At 47.2% G+C, this 17,255-nt stretch overlaps 1 protein-coding gene across 2 annotated transcripts in view; it reads right to left on the reverse strand.

The window, feature by feature from the left end:
• Positions 1 to 16,968, reverse strand: part of Ppil2 (peptidylprolyl isomerase like 2) — a 24,368-nt gene extending 7,400 nt beyond the window's left edge. The window contains exons 1-10 of one of the 2 annotated variants that reach the window (XM_021184549.2): positions 16,873 to 16,968; positions 15,364 to 15,413; positions 12,972 to 13,017; positions 11,973 to 12,035; positions 10,447 to 10,498; positions 6,484 to 6,535; positions 3,436 to 3,527; positions 2,783 to 2,872; positions 2,087 to 2,162; positions 966 to 1,126 (exon numbers count right to left, since the gene is read on the reverse strand). In XM_021184549.2, coding sequence (XP_021040208.1) covers positions 966 to 1,126; positions 2,087 to 2,162; positions 2,783 to 2,872; positions 3,436 to 3,527; positions 6,484 to 6,535; positions 10,447 to 10,498; positions 11,973 to 12,035; positions 12,972 to 13,017; positions 15,364 to 15,413; positions 16,873 to 16,904 — 714 coding nt within the window. In that variant the 5' untranslated portion in view covers positions 16,905 to 16,968. The remainder of the gene's footprint in view (positions 1 to 965; positions 1,127 to 2,086; positions 2,163 to 2,782; positions 2,873 to 3,435; positions 3,528 to 6,483; positions 6,536 to 10,446; positions 10,499 to 11,972; positions 12,036 to 12,971; positions 13,018 to 15,363; positions 15,414 to 16,872) is intronic. The other variant, XM_085832402.1, reaches the window with a different exon arrangement.
• Between the last annotated feature and the right edge of the window lie 287 nt (positions 16,969 to 17,255).

The raw sequence follows: 17,255 nt of genomic DNA on the forward strand, positions 1-17,255 counted from the left end.
GAAGAGGGAGTTAGATCCCCTAGATAGTTGTGAGCTGCTATGTCAGTGTTGGGAATCGGACCTGAGTTCTCTACAAAGTCAAGTGTTTTTTTTTTTGTTTTTTTTTTTTATAGACGGTTTCTCTGTATAGCCCTGGCTGTCCTGGAACTCACTCTGTAGACCAGGCTGGCCTCAAACTCAGAAATCCGCCTGCCTCTGCCTCCTGAGTGCTGGGATCAAAGGCGTGCGCCACCACTGCCTGGTCCCAGGTTATATTTATATACAATAGTACATGGAATAAAAGTACTTTTTCCATCATATAGGGGAAAGAAAACAAAAGAGGACTTGCTCTACAATTCAGTAATACCCAGAAGTGCAATGGCTATGTTCAGCTAGGGAAATTATAGATGAACTTTGGTTTTCCACATTTTCCTGGAAAATCCCTATGTGGGAGACTCCACCTCTGCCTTCCCCATGGCTCAGGCTCTCCAGACTCATCTACATGGGAGAAAGACAGCACCTATCGGCTAAAAGTGCTAGAGAAATTCCAGCACCACAGCTGTAGATAGGGCATAGGGCAGAGAAGCACGCTCGTCCCCAGTAAGGCCCAGGTAGGGGCTGAGACCTTGGTAGCTATAGCAACCCTAGCCCTCCTGCCATCACAGATCTGCACACCCTCCTATCTCTGTCCTGAAATGTAAAAGCTGCCTTTGGAACACCAAAGACAGCGGGAACATTGATCACTGAAGCCTGTGTCAGGGCCAATAGCATAAGGCAGCCCTATTCCTGCTGAGCCACTGTTGCCAAGGGACCCCAGCTTGTCAACCATTCCTCCACCCCAAGAGGGTGCTATCTGTTTGGAGCCCAGTCACCCCAGCAGCCCTGGAGGGTCCCCGCCACCATGCCAGCAAATGCATCTAGGCCCCGTGAGCACCTTCCCTGGGATCTTTCTCGGTGCAGAGGCAGAGGCAGAGTGCCCCACTCACCGCATTCAGTTGGTCCACCTTCTTCTTCTCAGGTGGCCTCATGGTAGCTGCTAAAATCTCATCTCCTTTGAACTCTTTGTAGAGCTCCTGTAGCGTCTCTCTCGTCTCCGAATTTGTATTTTTCAAATAATAAGATGGGTCTTGTTTGGCCTTTTCCTCATCTACAAAACAGTATATTGGAACTGAGCAGCCAAGGCCCCAGAAAACCAAGGCCCCAAAGAGCCTCAAGGTGAGCTAACAGGAATAGAGATGGGGAAGGCCACAGGTGAGTTGATTAGGCAGGGTCCTCTGGTCTAGCACAACCATGACTTACTGCCCTTGATCATCTGGCAGGAGCTCTCGTAGGTGTAACAAGGGGGTTGGTGGAGCATACAGAAGACGCTGTCACGTGAGTGGCCTCAGGCCTGAAGGGATGTCCCTCATAAAGTCAATGGGAGTCACCCTGGTCCCTGTATTACCTCTACTGCAGCCTTTTCACAATGATGTTTTGCTTTTGTGAATTTAAACATGTTTATTTCAAGGGAAGGAAGGCCACATGTTACCTGCTAGGCCAAAGGCTGTAACTTACTGGGCAGTGAGCTTCCCTAGGCCTGGCCTCTGGGTCTCCTGAGCACAGTTATCCCTGAGTCGTGTGTAGCTGGCTCCTTGGTATGGCACAAGTGAGCTCAGAAACTTGAGCTACTCCATAGTATTTTATAGTACGTTACGGTATGTTACAGTGTGCTCAATGGCATGGACCAAGCACAGGAAGCAGGAGGGTCAGGGCCCTAGACAAGTCTCATGTCACCCAGTCTCACCTGCAGCCCTGTCACTGTACCCTGGAAAGAACAGTGGCCAACGGCAATCCAGAAAGCACAGTCCCACCAGAGCTAGGGAAAGGTAGGTGTCTTTGTGTTTCAGCTGCTTCTCTAACCGTCTGACAGACATGGTAGTGTATGGTTGTAATGCCAGCACTTAGAAGGGAAACGCAGGAGGATGCTGCACATTTAAGGACAGCCTCATCTATACAGCAAATTTCATGATAGTCAAAAGCCACTCAGAAGCATAGTGTCTGGGCCCCGAGAAGGAAGGACTTGCCCGAGAACATGTAGTCACTCACAGTAGCCTTTAGGTGTCCATACCTGGGTCTATTATTCTCATGTTATTCTTCACATGGAAGAAGTTGCTAACATTGAATTTGTCCAAGTTGGTGGGGTCCTGTGAGAAGAAGAGAACACTCAGAAGTACAATGGACTGTGTCAAGCATATCAGGCACCTGTGCCAGGTGTTGAAGGCTGGAAGGAGGCCAAGGCTGTGCCCCAACCCAGTGATAAGCAAGATGGCACAGACTGCCTACCTGTTCATCAAGCAGTGTGCCCTGCCTTAGGCCTCAAAAATAAGGAATGAGGCTTGCTGCCAGGTAGCACAGGATGTGGACTGGGAAGCCATTGGACCAAGCTTCAGTCAGAAAGGAACAAGCCACAGAGTAGTTTAACCCTATTCTAGCCTGTGCTCCCTTGAGGCCATCCACACACCACCATGGGGACAACTGTGTAGCTGCTGTTCTGAGAGTAGGGATGGGACCTGAAAAGCAGCCTAAGTGTCCTAATACCTAAGACAGTTGTGGGGCAAGTGTAGCCCTCATATAGGAGCCATGAGAGCCAGAGGCAGTCATGGTCCACAGTGGCTGTAGGGGAAGGGGGTGGCACTAAGCAATAGTTGGGTAGCAGCAGGCAGGGGTGTTATGGTACAGACAACCACCAAGCCTGGTGAAGAAAACTGGGAGGCAGAGGGCAGAGCAAGGGTCAAGGCAAGGCACTTCCTGTGAAGCTCTTTACCTGCAGGGTGATGATGTCTTGCCTGGAAAAGGGCTCATCGGTCAACAGATCCCGCAAGTTCTTGGCCTTGATGTTTAGCTGCTCCACTGCCTAGAGCAGTACAGAGATATCACAGTTCCTCTGGGCCGGCACAGAGGTACGAGGTAAACAAGCACACAGGGCCACTCTGGGGTAGAGTCTCAAGAGCTCTCACCTGTCTGGCAGAGGCTAGCCAAACCAACCTGGCCGCTTCAGGCAAGAGTTCCAACATGGGCTCTCCTGTAGTATGCCTGTCCCCATCCTAGACTGAGCCAGGAATGGAGACAGCTCATGTCCCTCCTGCCAACCTGGCCCCTGCCCTAAGAACCTGACCTCTTTTTATCTCCCTTTACTCCCATGTTTGTTCCAGAGTCTGGTCCATGCTGAAGACAGAGTAATACTTTCTGGGCTACAAGGAATCCTTGCTTAGGCAGCCCAAACTGTCGGCCTGGGTTTGAGGTCCAAAGGCCACTAGAGTCACCTGACCTTTATTTTAGAGATAATGTCTTGTGCTAGAGGCTACGAAAGGCATGAGGACAGGCATGCTCACTGTTCCTGGTTCACCCTCAACACTCAGCCAGGCACACGTTCGGGCCCAACATTAGATAGTCCCACTCATTGCAATGGGGGTCTACCTCATAGGTGTAGACATTGCCAGTTGTCCTGATGGCCACAATATGGGTGTTGTCAGTGAACACGGAATACAGCACTGGACAGTGGTACTGCCCTAGAGAGAAAGCACACACAGGACTAGTGGCCCTCAAGGGCTTTGATTAAACAATCATGATAGTACATATTTTAACTGTAGCTACTAGGAAACTGAGGCAGAAGAACAGAGTATAAGGCCAGCTGGACAATCTACCACGACATTGTCTCAAAGTGGAATTCTAAAAAGGAGTGGCAGCAGTGTATTTGCCTAGCATGTGCTAAGTTCTACATCCAACAAGTACCACAGGGGAGGAGAGAGGGAAGAAGGGAGGCTGGAGGGAGACAGGGAGGATGGGACAGAGGAGGAAAAAAAGAGACGGAGGAACCAGTAGTGGTTAGAAAAGAAAGAAGGCAATACCTTAGGCCAGCTGCCAAGACCTGGGAAGGCCAGGGTTGGCAGCCATTGAAGCTCCATCCTACACCATTAACAAACCCCTACTCATTTTAAAAGGCCACATTCCTGCCGCCTTTCTCAGAACAGTGGCAGCCTCCAGCCAGAACAGGCTGGCTCAGGTGGCCACCTTCTCCTCTCAAAAGCCATGCCAGACAGAGACCCTGTCTCCACCACCTTCGACCTCTTCTCATCTTTATCTCCTGGCCTTCCTCACCTAGCTCTCCACCCAGCTAGCCAGCCCCGATAGATGATCTACCATCCAGCAGGGACCCAATAGACAATAGGGTGGGAGAGCAAACAGTCATATTACCTACATGCATCTAGATAGACTTCTAAAAATCTAAGTTAAAAAAAAAAAAAATCACCCACAGCATACGCCTTTAATCCCAGCACTCAGGAGGCAGAGGCAGGTGGATTTCTGAGTTTGAGGCCAGCCTGGTCTACAGAGTGAGTTCCAGGACAGAGAGAGAGAAACCCTGTCTCAAAAAAAAAAAAAAAAATTCACCCACATGAGTTCACTCAGCATGCACGCACACACGCACACACACGCACACACGCACACACACGCGCACACACACACGCACACACACACACACACACACACACACACACACACACACACGGAAATTTAACCACTTAACCACTGGGTATATATTTGATGTGACCAGGGAATTCCTGTTCACTTATTTTTTAAGTGTCACATGCTATTACTAAGACATAAGTCATGGGGAGCAGGGCGGGGGAAGGGTATAGGGGGTTTGGGAGATAGCATTTGAAATGTAAATGAAGAAAATATCTAATAAAAAAAAAGTAGAAAAAAAAGACAGAAGTCATTATATTTTTCTTGTTGTTTTGTTTCATGCCAGGGTTTCTGTGTAGCTCTGGCTGTCTTGGAACTAGTTCTGTAGACCAGCTGGCCTTGAAAACACAGAGATCCCTCCGGCTGATGGTTTCCACAGTGTTAAGACTCCTGCCATGGCCGGGCGTGGTGGCGCACGCCTTTAATCCCAGCACTCAGGAGGCAGAGGCAGGCGGATTTCTGAGTTCGAGGCCAGCCTGGTCTACAAAGTGAGGGCCAGGATAGCCAGGGCTATACAGAGAAACCCTGTCTCGAAAAACCAAAAAAAAAAAAAAAAAAAAGACTCCTGCCATGCATGGACACCCTCTAGCACACCTCTGCTGGAATGTTCTTCCCACACCTTCATACAGGTCCCTCTTACCAAGTCTTCTCTCAGGCCTGTCTGCTGCCCTCAGTGGGTGTCCTACTGGTCCCCTTCCCTCCTCTACTTCTGTCTAAAACAGAGAAGACATCTGATGCACCAGTCATCTTTTGCCTAGATTCTGCCGGCAACGAAAGCTCTTCTCAATCAAGGCTACATGCATGCACGCATACATGCACTGCCACACATTCGTGCACACACACCTCACTCCCACCAGTACATCTCCAGGCAGAGAGTAGAGGAAGACCTGCTCAATATGAGACACATGACCTATGAACCCAAGGTTGCTGTATATCAGACAATGAAGAAAAATGCCTGCTCCTCCCTATGCTTGCAATATTTCCCTGGAAAACACCCAGTGAGCACTGACAGCAAACTCGCCCATGTCACTTGTACCAGAGTGAAAAGGAGACCCCTTAGTCAAGACCACACAAGACCACAAAGGGTCCACAAAAGATCAATCAGACCCCAGGATGGGAGCAAGGCAGCTGTAGCTGTAGCTACATTATCCGGATAGGCAACAAAAAGCCACAAAGGGACTCACAGTAGGAGGCTCCAAGTGGGGCAGAGGTGATGACAGTCTGATCCTTTTTTTGTTTTGTTTTGTGTTTTGGTTTTCCGAGACAGGGTTTCTCTGTATAGCCCTGGCTGTCCTGGAACTCCCTTTGTAGACCAGGCTGGCCTCAAACTCAGAAATCCACTTGCCTCTGCCTCCCAAGTGCTGGGAGGCTGACAGTCTGATCTTGAGTAGGAAATGCCTCCCTAACACTGCAACCACAGTGGGACTGGCCACCCTGGGCCTTGCTCTGAGCAACTTCCACCTACAGTCATGAACAGCCCACAGCCTCAGCCAAGTACAGCTCACGCACAGGGGTCCAACTATAGCAGTAGCAGCTCACAACTGTCTAACTGCCTTTATAGGATCCACCTATCCTTACTTAAACCACCTGGACCTTTGAGAAGCCATGTGACATCTGGAAAAGCAAAAGCAAGTGTCAGAAAGGTACGAGAGAGGGAGGCTGAAGATGAATCTGTGAGGTAGAACACTGGGTAGCACTGTGCGGCCCATGGTCAGCCTCCAACCACAAGACAAGAAAGGAGGACTAGAGAGGTGGCTCAGTGGTTAAGAGCGCTGTCTGCTCTTCTAGAGGTCGTGAGTTCAATTCCCAGCAACCACATGGAGGTTCACAACCATCTGTATTTTGATCTGATGTCCTCTTCTGGTGTGTCAGCAACAGGATGCTCATACAACATTAAATAAAAATTTTAAAAAAAGAGAAAGAAGAAAGGAAGTTGCTGAGAGTAGGAGTTCGGGGTCTCTGTGGGCCAGTCCTGGAGCTTTGTCCAAAAGGGATCCTCACCTTCGCTGTTCTTTGCAAAGTTCAGCTTGATCAAGGACTTCCCATCAAGTTTCTGGAAGACATATAATTAACAATAATTAATAAAGGGTGAAGTAACACAGAGGCTCCCAAGACAGGAGCAACAGGGACAGAACAGAAAGATCTCTGCACAACTGACCCTCTGCAGCTTACACAGAAATGGAGATCTCTCTGGGAAGTCTCCAAGACACAGCCAGGACTCTTGAGGCGTCTAGGATATTAGTCCAGTGGTTGCACTGATGTATCTGTAAACCCTAGGCTGTGAGCAGATCCCCAGATTTTTTTTTTTTTTAAATTTAAAGCTCATCTTTTTTTTTTTTTAAGATTTATTTATTTATTATATGTAAGTACACTGTAGCTGTCTTCAGACACTCCAGAAGAGGGCGCCAGATCTCGTTACGGATGGTTGTGAGCCACCATGTGGTTGCTGGGATTTGAACTCGGACCTTCGGAAGAGCAGTCGGGTGCTCTTACCCACTGAGCCATCTCACCAGCCCCCATCTCCAGATTTATAAACACACAAACATCACTATGTAAGGGGTAGTCACTGGGCTGAAAAGGAGGGTGTGGAATAAAGACCGCTGTGTATTTCTACAAGGTCTGAACTTTCTTGTTGGTGCCAGCTACCAAACCCAGACCTTATATGTGTTAAGTGTATGCTCTACTACTGAGCTTCAGAGTCAGCCCTTCTCTCAACACCTGACTTCTGAAATTCAAAATGCATACAGAACCATTGAGATAGCATTCTATATCACACAAGCCTGAAAACCTGAACTCAATTCCTGGAACCCACAGTGGAGGGAGAGGACCAACTCCTCAAAGTGTCCTCTGCCCACATTTGTACCATGGCATTCAAACCCACATCAAAATATTAAAATAATAATTAATAAAGGTACTAAGTAAAATAAAAACAAAATTAGTGTGTCTAACACTAGTAAGAAGCCCCAAAACAGGCTCAGCAAGTGAAGGTATTTATCACTGAGCCTGGCCTACACAGAGGAAAGAGAGAACTCCCACAGCTGCACCCTGACACACACCCCTTAGTGAGAGCATCTACATATTCTGTTTATACTATGGAAAAATATTTTTAAAAAGGAAACAAAGCACTGAAAGTGGAAAAGGCTAGTGCTATTGCTCACAAGTGCTTCACATGGGTAAGGACCTAGGCAGCAGGGAAGGAGGCAGCATGCCCACAGATGAGGAGTGCCAAGAAAGAACACACCCTATGGGGTTCCATGAACAAAGGAAATGGCCCTAGCTTCTAGATGTGACCAAAGTAAAAGCTATATGTAGATTGGAAGTTGTAGAAAACAGTCCAAGGGCTGGAGAGATGGCTCAGCGGTTAAGAGCACTGACTGCTCTTCTGAAGGTCCTGAGTTCAAATCCCAGCAACCACATGGTGGCTCACAACCATCCTTAATGAGATCTGATGCCCTCTGAAGACAGCTACAGTGTACTTACACATAATAAATAAAAAAAAAAAAAAAAAAAAAAAAAGAAAACAGTCCAAATAACAAGATTTGATATCCCAAAGAGCACCTGTGATACAGATTGCAAACCTAAGATGCATCCAGGGGTAACAGAAAAACAACGTCCAGGGGCTGGTGAGATGGCTCAGCAGTTAAGAGCGCCGACTGCTCTTCCAAAGGTCCTGAGTTCAAATCCCAGCAACCACATGGTGGCTCACAACCATCCATAACAAAATCTGATGCCCTCTTCTGGAGTGTCTGAAGACAGCTACAGTGTACTTACATATAATAAAATAAATAAATATTTCTAAAAAAAAAAAAAAGAAAAGAAAAACAACGTCCAGCAGAAAAGAGGCAGAGGTCACAGAGATCATGAGGACAACTGTAGACAAGGTAGCAGAGGCAGCAGCTTGGGAACGGAAGTGGCAGACAGCAATAACAGACACCAAAGGGCAGGCTGCAGCATGTGGGGCCATGAAAGGCAGCCTATTTCGGGTGAATGAGGCTTGTTCTGGCGACCCACTAGAAACTGTGAGCCATGTTCCCAGTGACAGGTGCCTGACACCACAGAACCCCAACTCTATAATTCTGTGACTATAAGTCACAGACAATGTCCCAAGCTCCTGACATTCTGACTAGACTCCACCCCCACAGTTACCTGACCTATAGCCAGGTAAGCTCCTCCCCATAGTTACCTGGCAACAGCAAGATAGCCCAGCCCACTATAAAAGGGGCTGCTTGTCCCCTCCTCACTCTCTTTAAGCTCTCACCATTTTTTATTCTCTAGCCCTCCTTCTCTCTCTCCCTTCCCTTCTCTCTCCATGTGGCCATAGCCAGTCTCTCTCTCTCTTTCTACCTTCTCTCTTTCTCACTGCCTTTCTACAATAAAGCTCTAAAACCATAGACTGTGTCTGCTCATCAAGGCCCGCCATGCTTGAACGATAGGATAAGGCTTTCCCTAAAGAGCTGCGTCTAACCTCCCACCAGAAGGCCATCCTGAGTACATACGGACCAAGGGCTCTCACCCACATGGGAACCACCCAGCACCCCCTCTCCCTGCCCTCTCCTCCCTTTGGCCCCGGGACCCCCATTTTGTTCTCAGCTCTTCTGCAGTGTCCAGCAGTGTCTGGGATGTCGGAGACTGAGAATCTGTTATCTCTGGCCTCCATGAGGCCCAGAGACCTCGGACTGCCCCTTGTCTCCCCCCACCTCCCTACCCCCCTTCAGCTGGGATTCCATGGCTTCCCACAGCCAGACACCCACCAGGGGCCGCAAGGAAAGGCGTCCGCCTGCCCAGAGTACTGGAAGTCTTGACAGGACGAGGGTTTTCCCCCACTCCCTTTATTTCCCCACGGGCACCCAATAGCAGCAGGGAGCTGCAGGGTGACATTCCTAAATTGAACAGCAGCAGAGGTCAGCAAAACAGAGCACAAGTCTACCAGGTAAGGCAGGGACCTCATATCATAGTGAGAAAACTAATAAACGATGTTGCCGTCCCAGCCTTGGAAAAAGCTCCTGTAGCTTCATGACCAGCAGCCACACTCTCAAGTGCGGACACCAAGGAAGAAAAGCAAACTATTTCAGGAGCTAGGCAAGACACAAGCCGAAGAGAAGCTCACAGGCTCAAGAAACAGTCTAAGACCCCATGTGGGGCACAGCCCCTCTTTCCTCTGGAACAGGGAAGAGACAGGCTGGTAGCATGTGCATCTACACTGGAGAGTCCCTGGAACCCCACACCAGTCCCAGACTGCCACCAGAGCCAGAAAGACTGCAGCCAGTTTCCTGTCACCCAGTAGGTCAGAGTCTTAAACGCTTTTATTTTGTTTTGTTTGGGATTTTTTCTTTTTGGTTGGGTAGTGAGTTGGCAGGGTGCCAGAATGTAATCCAAAGCCTTCTGTAAGCAAATGAGCAAGGCTAGTACTCTACTATTGGGCTATAGCCCTAAGCCAAGGGCTCTTGCCAAGAGAATGCCAACTGCAGGCTGAGAAGTGAAGGAGAAATTTCATCTGCTCAGGATAGCAAAATCCGTAAGTATTCCAGTCTCTTAAAATGCTATAGCATTTGACCAGAACCTACATGTATCTTCCCATTAACATTAAGCCATCTCCTGATTGCCTACTACCTACCATAATCTAAATGATAAACACATAATTATTTTCTGATACTGCTTAGCAAACAATGACAAGAAAAAGTATGTAGATAAGTTCACATACAACCTTCCACAAATACTTCTTTATGAGCATAGCTGACTGAATCCAAGAACATGGAATCTGCAAGTACAGAGTGCCAACTGTACATCCTCATACGTGTGCACACAGAGGCAGCAACACTTGTAGAAAGCACAGGACTGTCACTCCCAGGTTCTGTGAGGTGAGCAGTTCTCCCCCGCTGAAAGCATGAGAACTGCACAAACAAAGCAAGACAGGAGCAGGAGCTGAGCTCTCATTGGCTCACGGAGCTCTGCATGAGCACCTACCTCTCCAGTGCTGGGATTCGTCCCATACTTCTTAAGCCAGGGAACAATGTTCCTGATGGGAAGAGAGAACAAAAAGGGTCATGAGGGGGCCGGAGAGAGGGTTCAGGAGCGAAGAGCACTTGGTGCTCTTGCACAGGGCCTGAGCTCCCAGCACCCACATGACATGGCAATAACAGCCATCTGTAATTCCAGCTCCAGAGGATCCGTGTCCTCTCCCAGCTCCCATAGGCACTGCACAAGTGTGCTGTGCACACAGGCACTCAGCTAAAAAATCCACACACATAAAGTCAAAATAAACATTACAAAAAGGAAAAGAAAGGGCTGGGGAGATGGCTCTTTGGGAGATTTTGAGAATGGGAAGTCATTTGAACACAGGCCAGGGCACTACAGTGAGACTCCCCCTCCCCCTGCACTCACCAAAGAAATCTGTGCACAGGGCTAAGAGGGCATAATGATGATCCTGGACAATGAGATCATTGGAGTAAATTGTTCTATTCAAATATTTTTTTATTTTTTTATTTTTATTTTTTTGCAAATTTTAGAAAAAAATGTAGGATGTAAAACAAGCTTAGCTGGAACATATAACAGGGTGCAGTGCGTCAGAGTGCAATGCCGGGGACTCTGCACCTCTCACCACGCAGAGACCATCCAGCACATCTCTACTGCACATCTGTAAGCAGCTGGCCTCTAAGACAGGGGGAAGGACCCACTCCACTCCACTGCAACAGCATCTGCCAGCTAGTGCTGCCTGAGGCCTGGTGGTCCCTCCCAGTTACCAAACAGGCTCACCTAGATGCCATGAGATTCCTAGGGACAAGATTTTAGTAACTTTGACCCTACTTAGAGCCACAAACTCTATATTCCTTTCTCTAATTGGTATCAAGAATCCTGTCATATCTATTAAATCAAGATTAAATATAGAGTGCTGGGGAGACAACTTAGTGGATAAAGCACTTTCTCTGCAGCACAAAAGCCTGAAATTTGTATTCCATCCAAGAACCCATGTTAAAGCCAGACACAATGAGGCCGGAGAGATGGCTCAATGGTTAAGAGCAATGACTGCTCTTCCAGAGGTCCTAAGTTCAATTCCCAGCAACCACATGGTATCTCACAACCATCTGTAATGGGATTGATGGTGACTACAGCTACAGTGTACTTAAATAAACTAACTAACTAAAAAAAAAAAAAACACAAAAACAAAAACAAAACTAAAGAAAAAGAAAGCCAGCTGAAGACAGCACCCATCTGTAACTTTAGTGGGAGCTGGAGGCATTGAGACAGGTGGAACCGGTCAGCTGCTGCTGGTCAGCCAGTCTTGCTGACAGTGCCAAATTCACTGACAAGGTCTTGTCTCAAAAAAATAAGGTGAAGAACAACAGAGAAAGCCCCGTGAAGTTGACCTCTGGCCTCCACATATACATGCATCTGAATACAATTGCACATACACAAATACCATGCACCTGGGTGGGCAGGCACTCACACACACACAAATAAAAAGAAATTTAAAAATTCAAGAGTAAACTCACAGCAAGTCAAAGACGACACCTTCTGGGGTACAGACTGGGTAGACAAAAGGCTGGAGAGAGAGACTGAAAATAACAGAAACCCCTCATCAGCTTCTAGGCACGCTGAGCATGCTCTGGGTCCCACAACCCGCTCCACAGTTCTGAGTACCCTTTGTCCCTGACACCACCCAAGTAAGGATAAGCTGCTGTCCCAGGAGCTGCCTTAGTACTTGAGGCAGCAGCAGCCCACTTCATGTCACATAAGAGGTGCCTCATGATGGCCTTGAGGGAGCAAGCTGGGATTCCCTCTCCAGACCCTCACAGAGCAGTCAGACTAAGCTTCACCTCAGGGCCATCCTCCCCACCCCAGGGTTTAATGAGGCCCCTGTGGTGTACTGTCTGTACACCACCCTGATGTATGCTGGGGACATGGACTGGGGTGGAGGCCTATAGCAGCCTCAGCTCACATGTGTCTGCAGCTGTGAGCTGCCTGGGCCACTGCTTATCGCCCTTTCTTGGTCTCAAGCCTTTAATTCTAGTGTTCTCCAGGCAGAGGCAAGTCAATCTTCTTGAGTTTAATGAGTTCCAGGTCAGTCAGAAGCCAGAGCAGAAAACAGACCCTATCTTAAAAAACAAAACAAGCACTAGAGAGATGGTCCAACAGGTAAGAGCACTGACTGCTCTTCCAGAGGCCCTGAGTTCAAATCCCAGCAACCACATGATGGCTCACAACCATCTGTAATGAAATCTGATGCCCTCTTCTGGTGTGGTGTGTCTGAAGACAGCTACAGTGTACTAATATATAATAAATAAATAAAACTTTAAAAAAACATCTATGCAAATATGCAAGGATGGCAGCCTATAATCCTAATACTTGGGAGGTAGCAACAGGAGATTCAGGAGTCCACGGTCAGCCCAAGCTGCAGTTAAAAGACCTTACCTTAAAACACACACACCTATTTTGGGAGAAATGATACTCAACCAAAGCCAAGGAAAAACAGAAGGATTTAAAGCTCTCACCTGCAGTGGTCAAAAGGTAAGCGGCGAAAACTTCTCTGTGAGATATCTGTTAAAGATGAAATAAAAAACAGATAACCTATTTGGAAAATATTTCATCTATTTATACCTACCATTAAAACTACATTACTACAGCAGGCATGACGATGCACTCCTTTAATCCCAGTACTTGAAAGGGAAGCAGAGACAGGTGGATCTCTGTGAGTTTGAGGACAGCCTGGTCTACAAAGCGAGTTCCAGGATAGCCAGGACTGTGCACCCAGAAACCCTGTCTCAAAAAAACAAAAGACAAAGAAAACAAAAACAAAACTATATTACTATGAATTAAATCTTTTATTGCTGTTGTTTTGAGAGAGAAGAGTGTGTTATGTGTTTAGACTAGAGATCAAACCCAGGGCCTTATATATGCTATATGCTAGTTTCATCACTGAACTATACCTCCAGGCCCTATATTAAGAATCTTTTGGGGCTGGAGAGATGGCTCAGCGGTTAAGAGCACTGATACTCTTCCAGAGGTCCTGAGTTCAATTCCCAGCAACCACATGGTGGCTCACAACCATCTGTAATGAGATCTGAGGCCCTTTTCTGATGTGTCTAAACACAGTGACAGTGTACTCACATACATAAAATAAATAAATCGTTTAAAAAAAAAAAAAAAAGAATCTTTTGGTAGTTGCTAGCCAGTGGTGCCACACACCTTTAGTCCCAGCACATGGGAAGCAGAGGCAGGCAGATCTCTGCATTCGAGGCCAGCCTGGTCTACAATGCAAGTTCTAGGACAACCAGGGCTACACAGAGAAACCCTGTCTTGGAGAAAAAAGAAAAAAGAAATCTTCTGGTGGGGTTCAGAAAGATGGCTAGGCAGTGAAGAACACATTCTGCTCTTATACAAGACTTGAGCTCAGTTCTTAACACTCACATGCGGTGGTTCACAGCTGCCTGTAACCCACCAGGGAACCTAACACCTCTGGCCTCTCTCTAAGGGCAGGTGTCTACTCATGCATGCACGCACACTCACACACCTAAAAATAATAGGTGCTAGAGAAATGGCTCAGTGTACTTCACTGGAGGTAGAGACGGAAACAACTTAGTGACAAGCCAGTCTAGCCCGTCAGTGAGCTCTAGGTTTAGTGACAGACTCTTGTCTCAACACAGGATGAGCTGAGAAGTGAAGCACACCTTTAATCCTAGCAGTTGGAGGCAGAGGCAGGTACATTTCTATGAGTTCAAGACCAGCTCAATCTACATAGTGAGTTCCAGGGCAGCCAAGCCCACATGGAGATCCTGTTTTGAAAACAAACTAGGAGCTGGAGAAATAGCTCAGAGCCTAAGAGCACTTGATGCTATTGCTTCAGTCCAGAGCTTCGTTCCCAGCACCCACTCTCCTCTCAACTCCAGGGTACCCACATTCATGTGCATGTACTCACGTAGACAAATACACACACATACATACATACATACATACATACAAGTCTTACATAAAAAATTGTATGAAAGCAGATTTTTTAAGATGGATTATCAATGCGGACAACACACAATGACCTCTAGTCATGCAGGGCCTTTTTGTTGTTTGCTTTTTTTGAGATGGTATTTCTCTGTATAGTTCTGGCTGTCCTGGGATTAAAAGCATGCACCACTATACCTGGATTCACATAGCATCTTTTGATATTATCAAATCACAAATCAATTCCAGCACTGGTTAGGCAGAGGAAGAAAGATCTTGAGATCAAGACCAGCCTGAGCTATATAATAAGACTATCTTTAAAAGAGAAAAAAATATATATTTATGGGGCTGAAGAGATATCTTAACAGTTAAGAGCACTGGCTGTTATTCCAGAGGACCCAGGTTCCCAGCACCCACAGCCATCTGTAACTCCAGTTCCAGGGGATCTAACACCCTCACACAAACATACATGCAGGCAAAACACCAATGCATATAAAATAAATCCTTTTTTCTACAGCCTTGGCAACTTTGGGTATTAACCTTCCTTTTTTTCCTCCTATAAAGAATAAGGTTGTCGGGCAGTGGTGGCGCAAGCCTTTAATCCCAGCATTTGGGAAGCAGAGGCAGGCGGATTTCTGACTTTGAGGGCAGCCTGGTCTACAGACAGAGTGAGTTCCAGGACATCCAAGGCTACACAGAGAAACTCTGCCTCAAAAAAAACAAAAAAGAAAGAAAGAAGAATAAGGTGATAGCACTTCCTAAAGAAAAGGCCATTTGAAGTTATATTTTTAAGTATTCTCCTCTAAAATGTAAGTATACTGTACTATGTTAAGTATATGTCCTCTTTTTATCAACTATGGACTCCTCTAGTTATCTACTATAATGTCAGTGTTCTGGATAGTTCTGGATCACGGGAGACAGCATTCTTCAGGACCACCAGCATCCCCTTACCTGGCTTCCTGCCACCATAGAAATGAGTGTACTCAGCACAAGTGATATACCTGAGGAAGACAGAGCATATGTTACTGGGTCCTGCCACGGACAGGACAGAAGCTGTAAAAGTAACTTATGACAGAACAACGCCCACTCACTTGTCAAAGACACATTAAACATCTGCATTGTCTGGCACATAAGAAGCACAAAAGATGGAAAGATAAAAAAACATCAACAGCACCTTGTCCAGAAGGAAATGAACTGGATTTATAGACTATCTGACAGGAAGAGCTAGGCATACAAAGCTCCGGGGAAGCCCTTTACGGGAATAACACTTACTGAGGCTGGAACAGGACAAGCTGAATCTGTTCCAGAAAGGAGACAGCAGAGGAGAGTGTGATGAGGTACGTAGCAGCAGAGAAAGACACAGAAGCAAGGACAGCGACCGAGTCACAAATGAGTCAAAGATCAAGGCGAGTACTCTCTATTTGCCTAAGTGTGATGGGAAGCTGGTGGGTGATTTTGAGCAGGACCCAGACATGATCTAACATAGCTCCAGTTGCTCTCTGCGGTTGTTCTTCTGTTAGGATGAGAATTGTCTTCAGTCTATATATAGTAAATCAGGGACCCACTATGTAACCACTGGGCTAGGATAGGAAACGGTGTGAAAATTATCAAGTTCCCTTTTAGCATACTAGTTTTGAAAAAGCTCTAAATTTTCCAAGTGGAGAACTGAGTGAAAGCTGCTGACTTAGTGCAAGAGACTCTTTGAACAGATCCACCACAGGGATGAAGAAAACACCCACGAGGTCTGGGACAAGAGGAGGGGGAAGCCCAGCAAAGACGAATGAAATAGAGATCATACGCAGACAAAATTACTAAGCGCAAAGCCGGGCGTGGTGGCGCACGCCTTTAATCTTAGCACTCCGGAGGCTGAGGCAAGGGGATTTCTGAGTTCGAGGCCAGCCTGGTCTACAGAGTGAGTTCCAGGACAGCCAGGGCTACACAGAGAAACCCTGTCTCGGAAAAAAAAAAAAAAAATTACTAAACATGTAAGATCTCACTATCGGCTACCTTTGGAAAGTGAAGAAGCCCAAGGAGTGAAAAGCTGGATACTAGATCTGGCAATACAGAAGTCAAAGGTATCCTTGCAAACAGCTGGGGGCGGGGAGCATCTGAAGAGACAACAGAAAACAGAAAGTACAGCAGCAGCAAATGGGAGGGGAACATGGAGCACGGCCCGCCTATCTTCAACTAGAAGGCTGTCGCCTGTGTGTAGGCTCTCAGGCTAGAGCCAGGACGAAGCGGACCTGGCTGTGCAGGGCGGACAACCAACTCCAGGGCAAAACTAGTTCGCAGAAAGGCTAGGGGTAGGGGAATTCCGGAAGTTAGTTAGTCCGGACGTAGAACGCCCTGGCTCACGTAGGCTGCGCTGAGGGACGAGACCACGCCTGTGAGAGCTGAGGCTTTCAGATGATAACCTTCAGCACGGCGACGAGCGGAGACGAGAGACGCGACCCAACTTACATCTTGTCCTTCTGGTGCTGTCGCTTCCCCATGGTGGCAACGAACCGAAGAGTCCACAGCAGACACTGACTATGGCGCCTCCGCTTTCTCAACTACTTCCGGAGATCGACGCACTGGGTCCCGGAAGTTGGAAGAAAGCATTCTGGGAATTGTGGTTTCCAGGTACCCAGGTGCTGGGTGCAGGTACCGTGCTAGGCTGAGGCTTGCTGACTTTGAGTAGAATCCACTTTTCCTGTCTCCCACCATACTGCGTTGCCTCCCCCAAGCCCTCAAGAACTTATCTATGCACTATCTGGCTATTTGTTCAGTCCATGCTATACTAGGCAGACTCACTCAGACTCACCTCCTTTGTATCTAAAGATCTTCAACTTTTTTCACCTTCT

Source organism: Mus caroli, unplaced genomic scaffold, assembly GCF_978045245.1.
Source record: "Mus caroli unplaced genomic scaffold, Mus_caroli_1 scaffold_17, whole genome shotgun sequence".
Classification (NCBI taxonomy): Eukaryota; Metazoa; Chordata; class Mammalia; order Rodentia; family Muridae; genus Mus; species Mus caroli.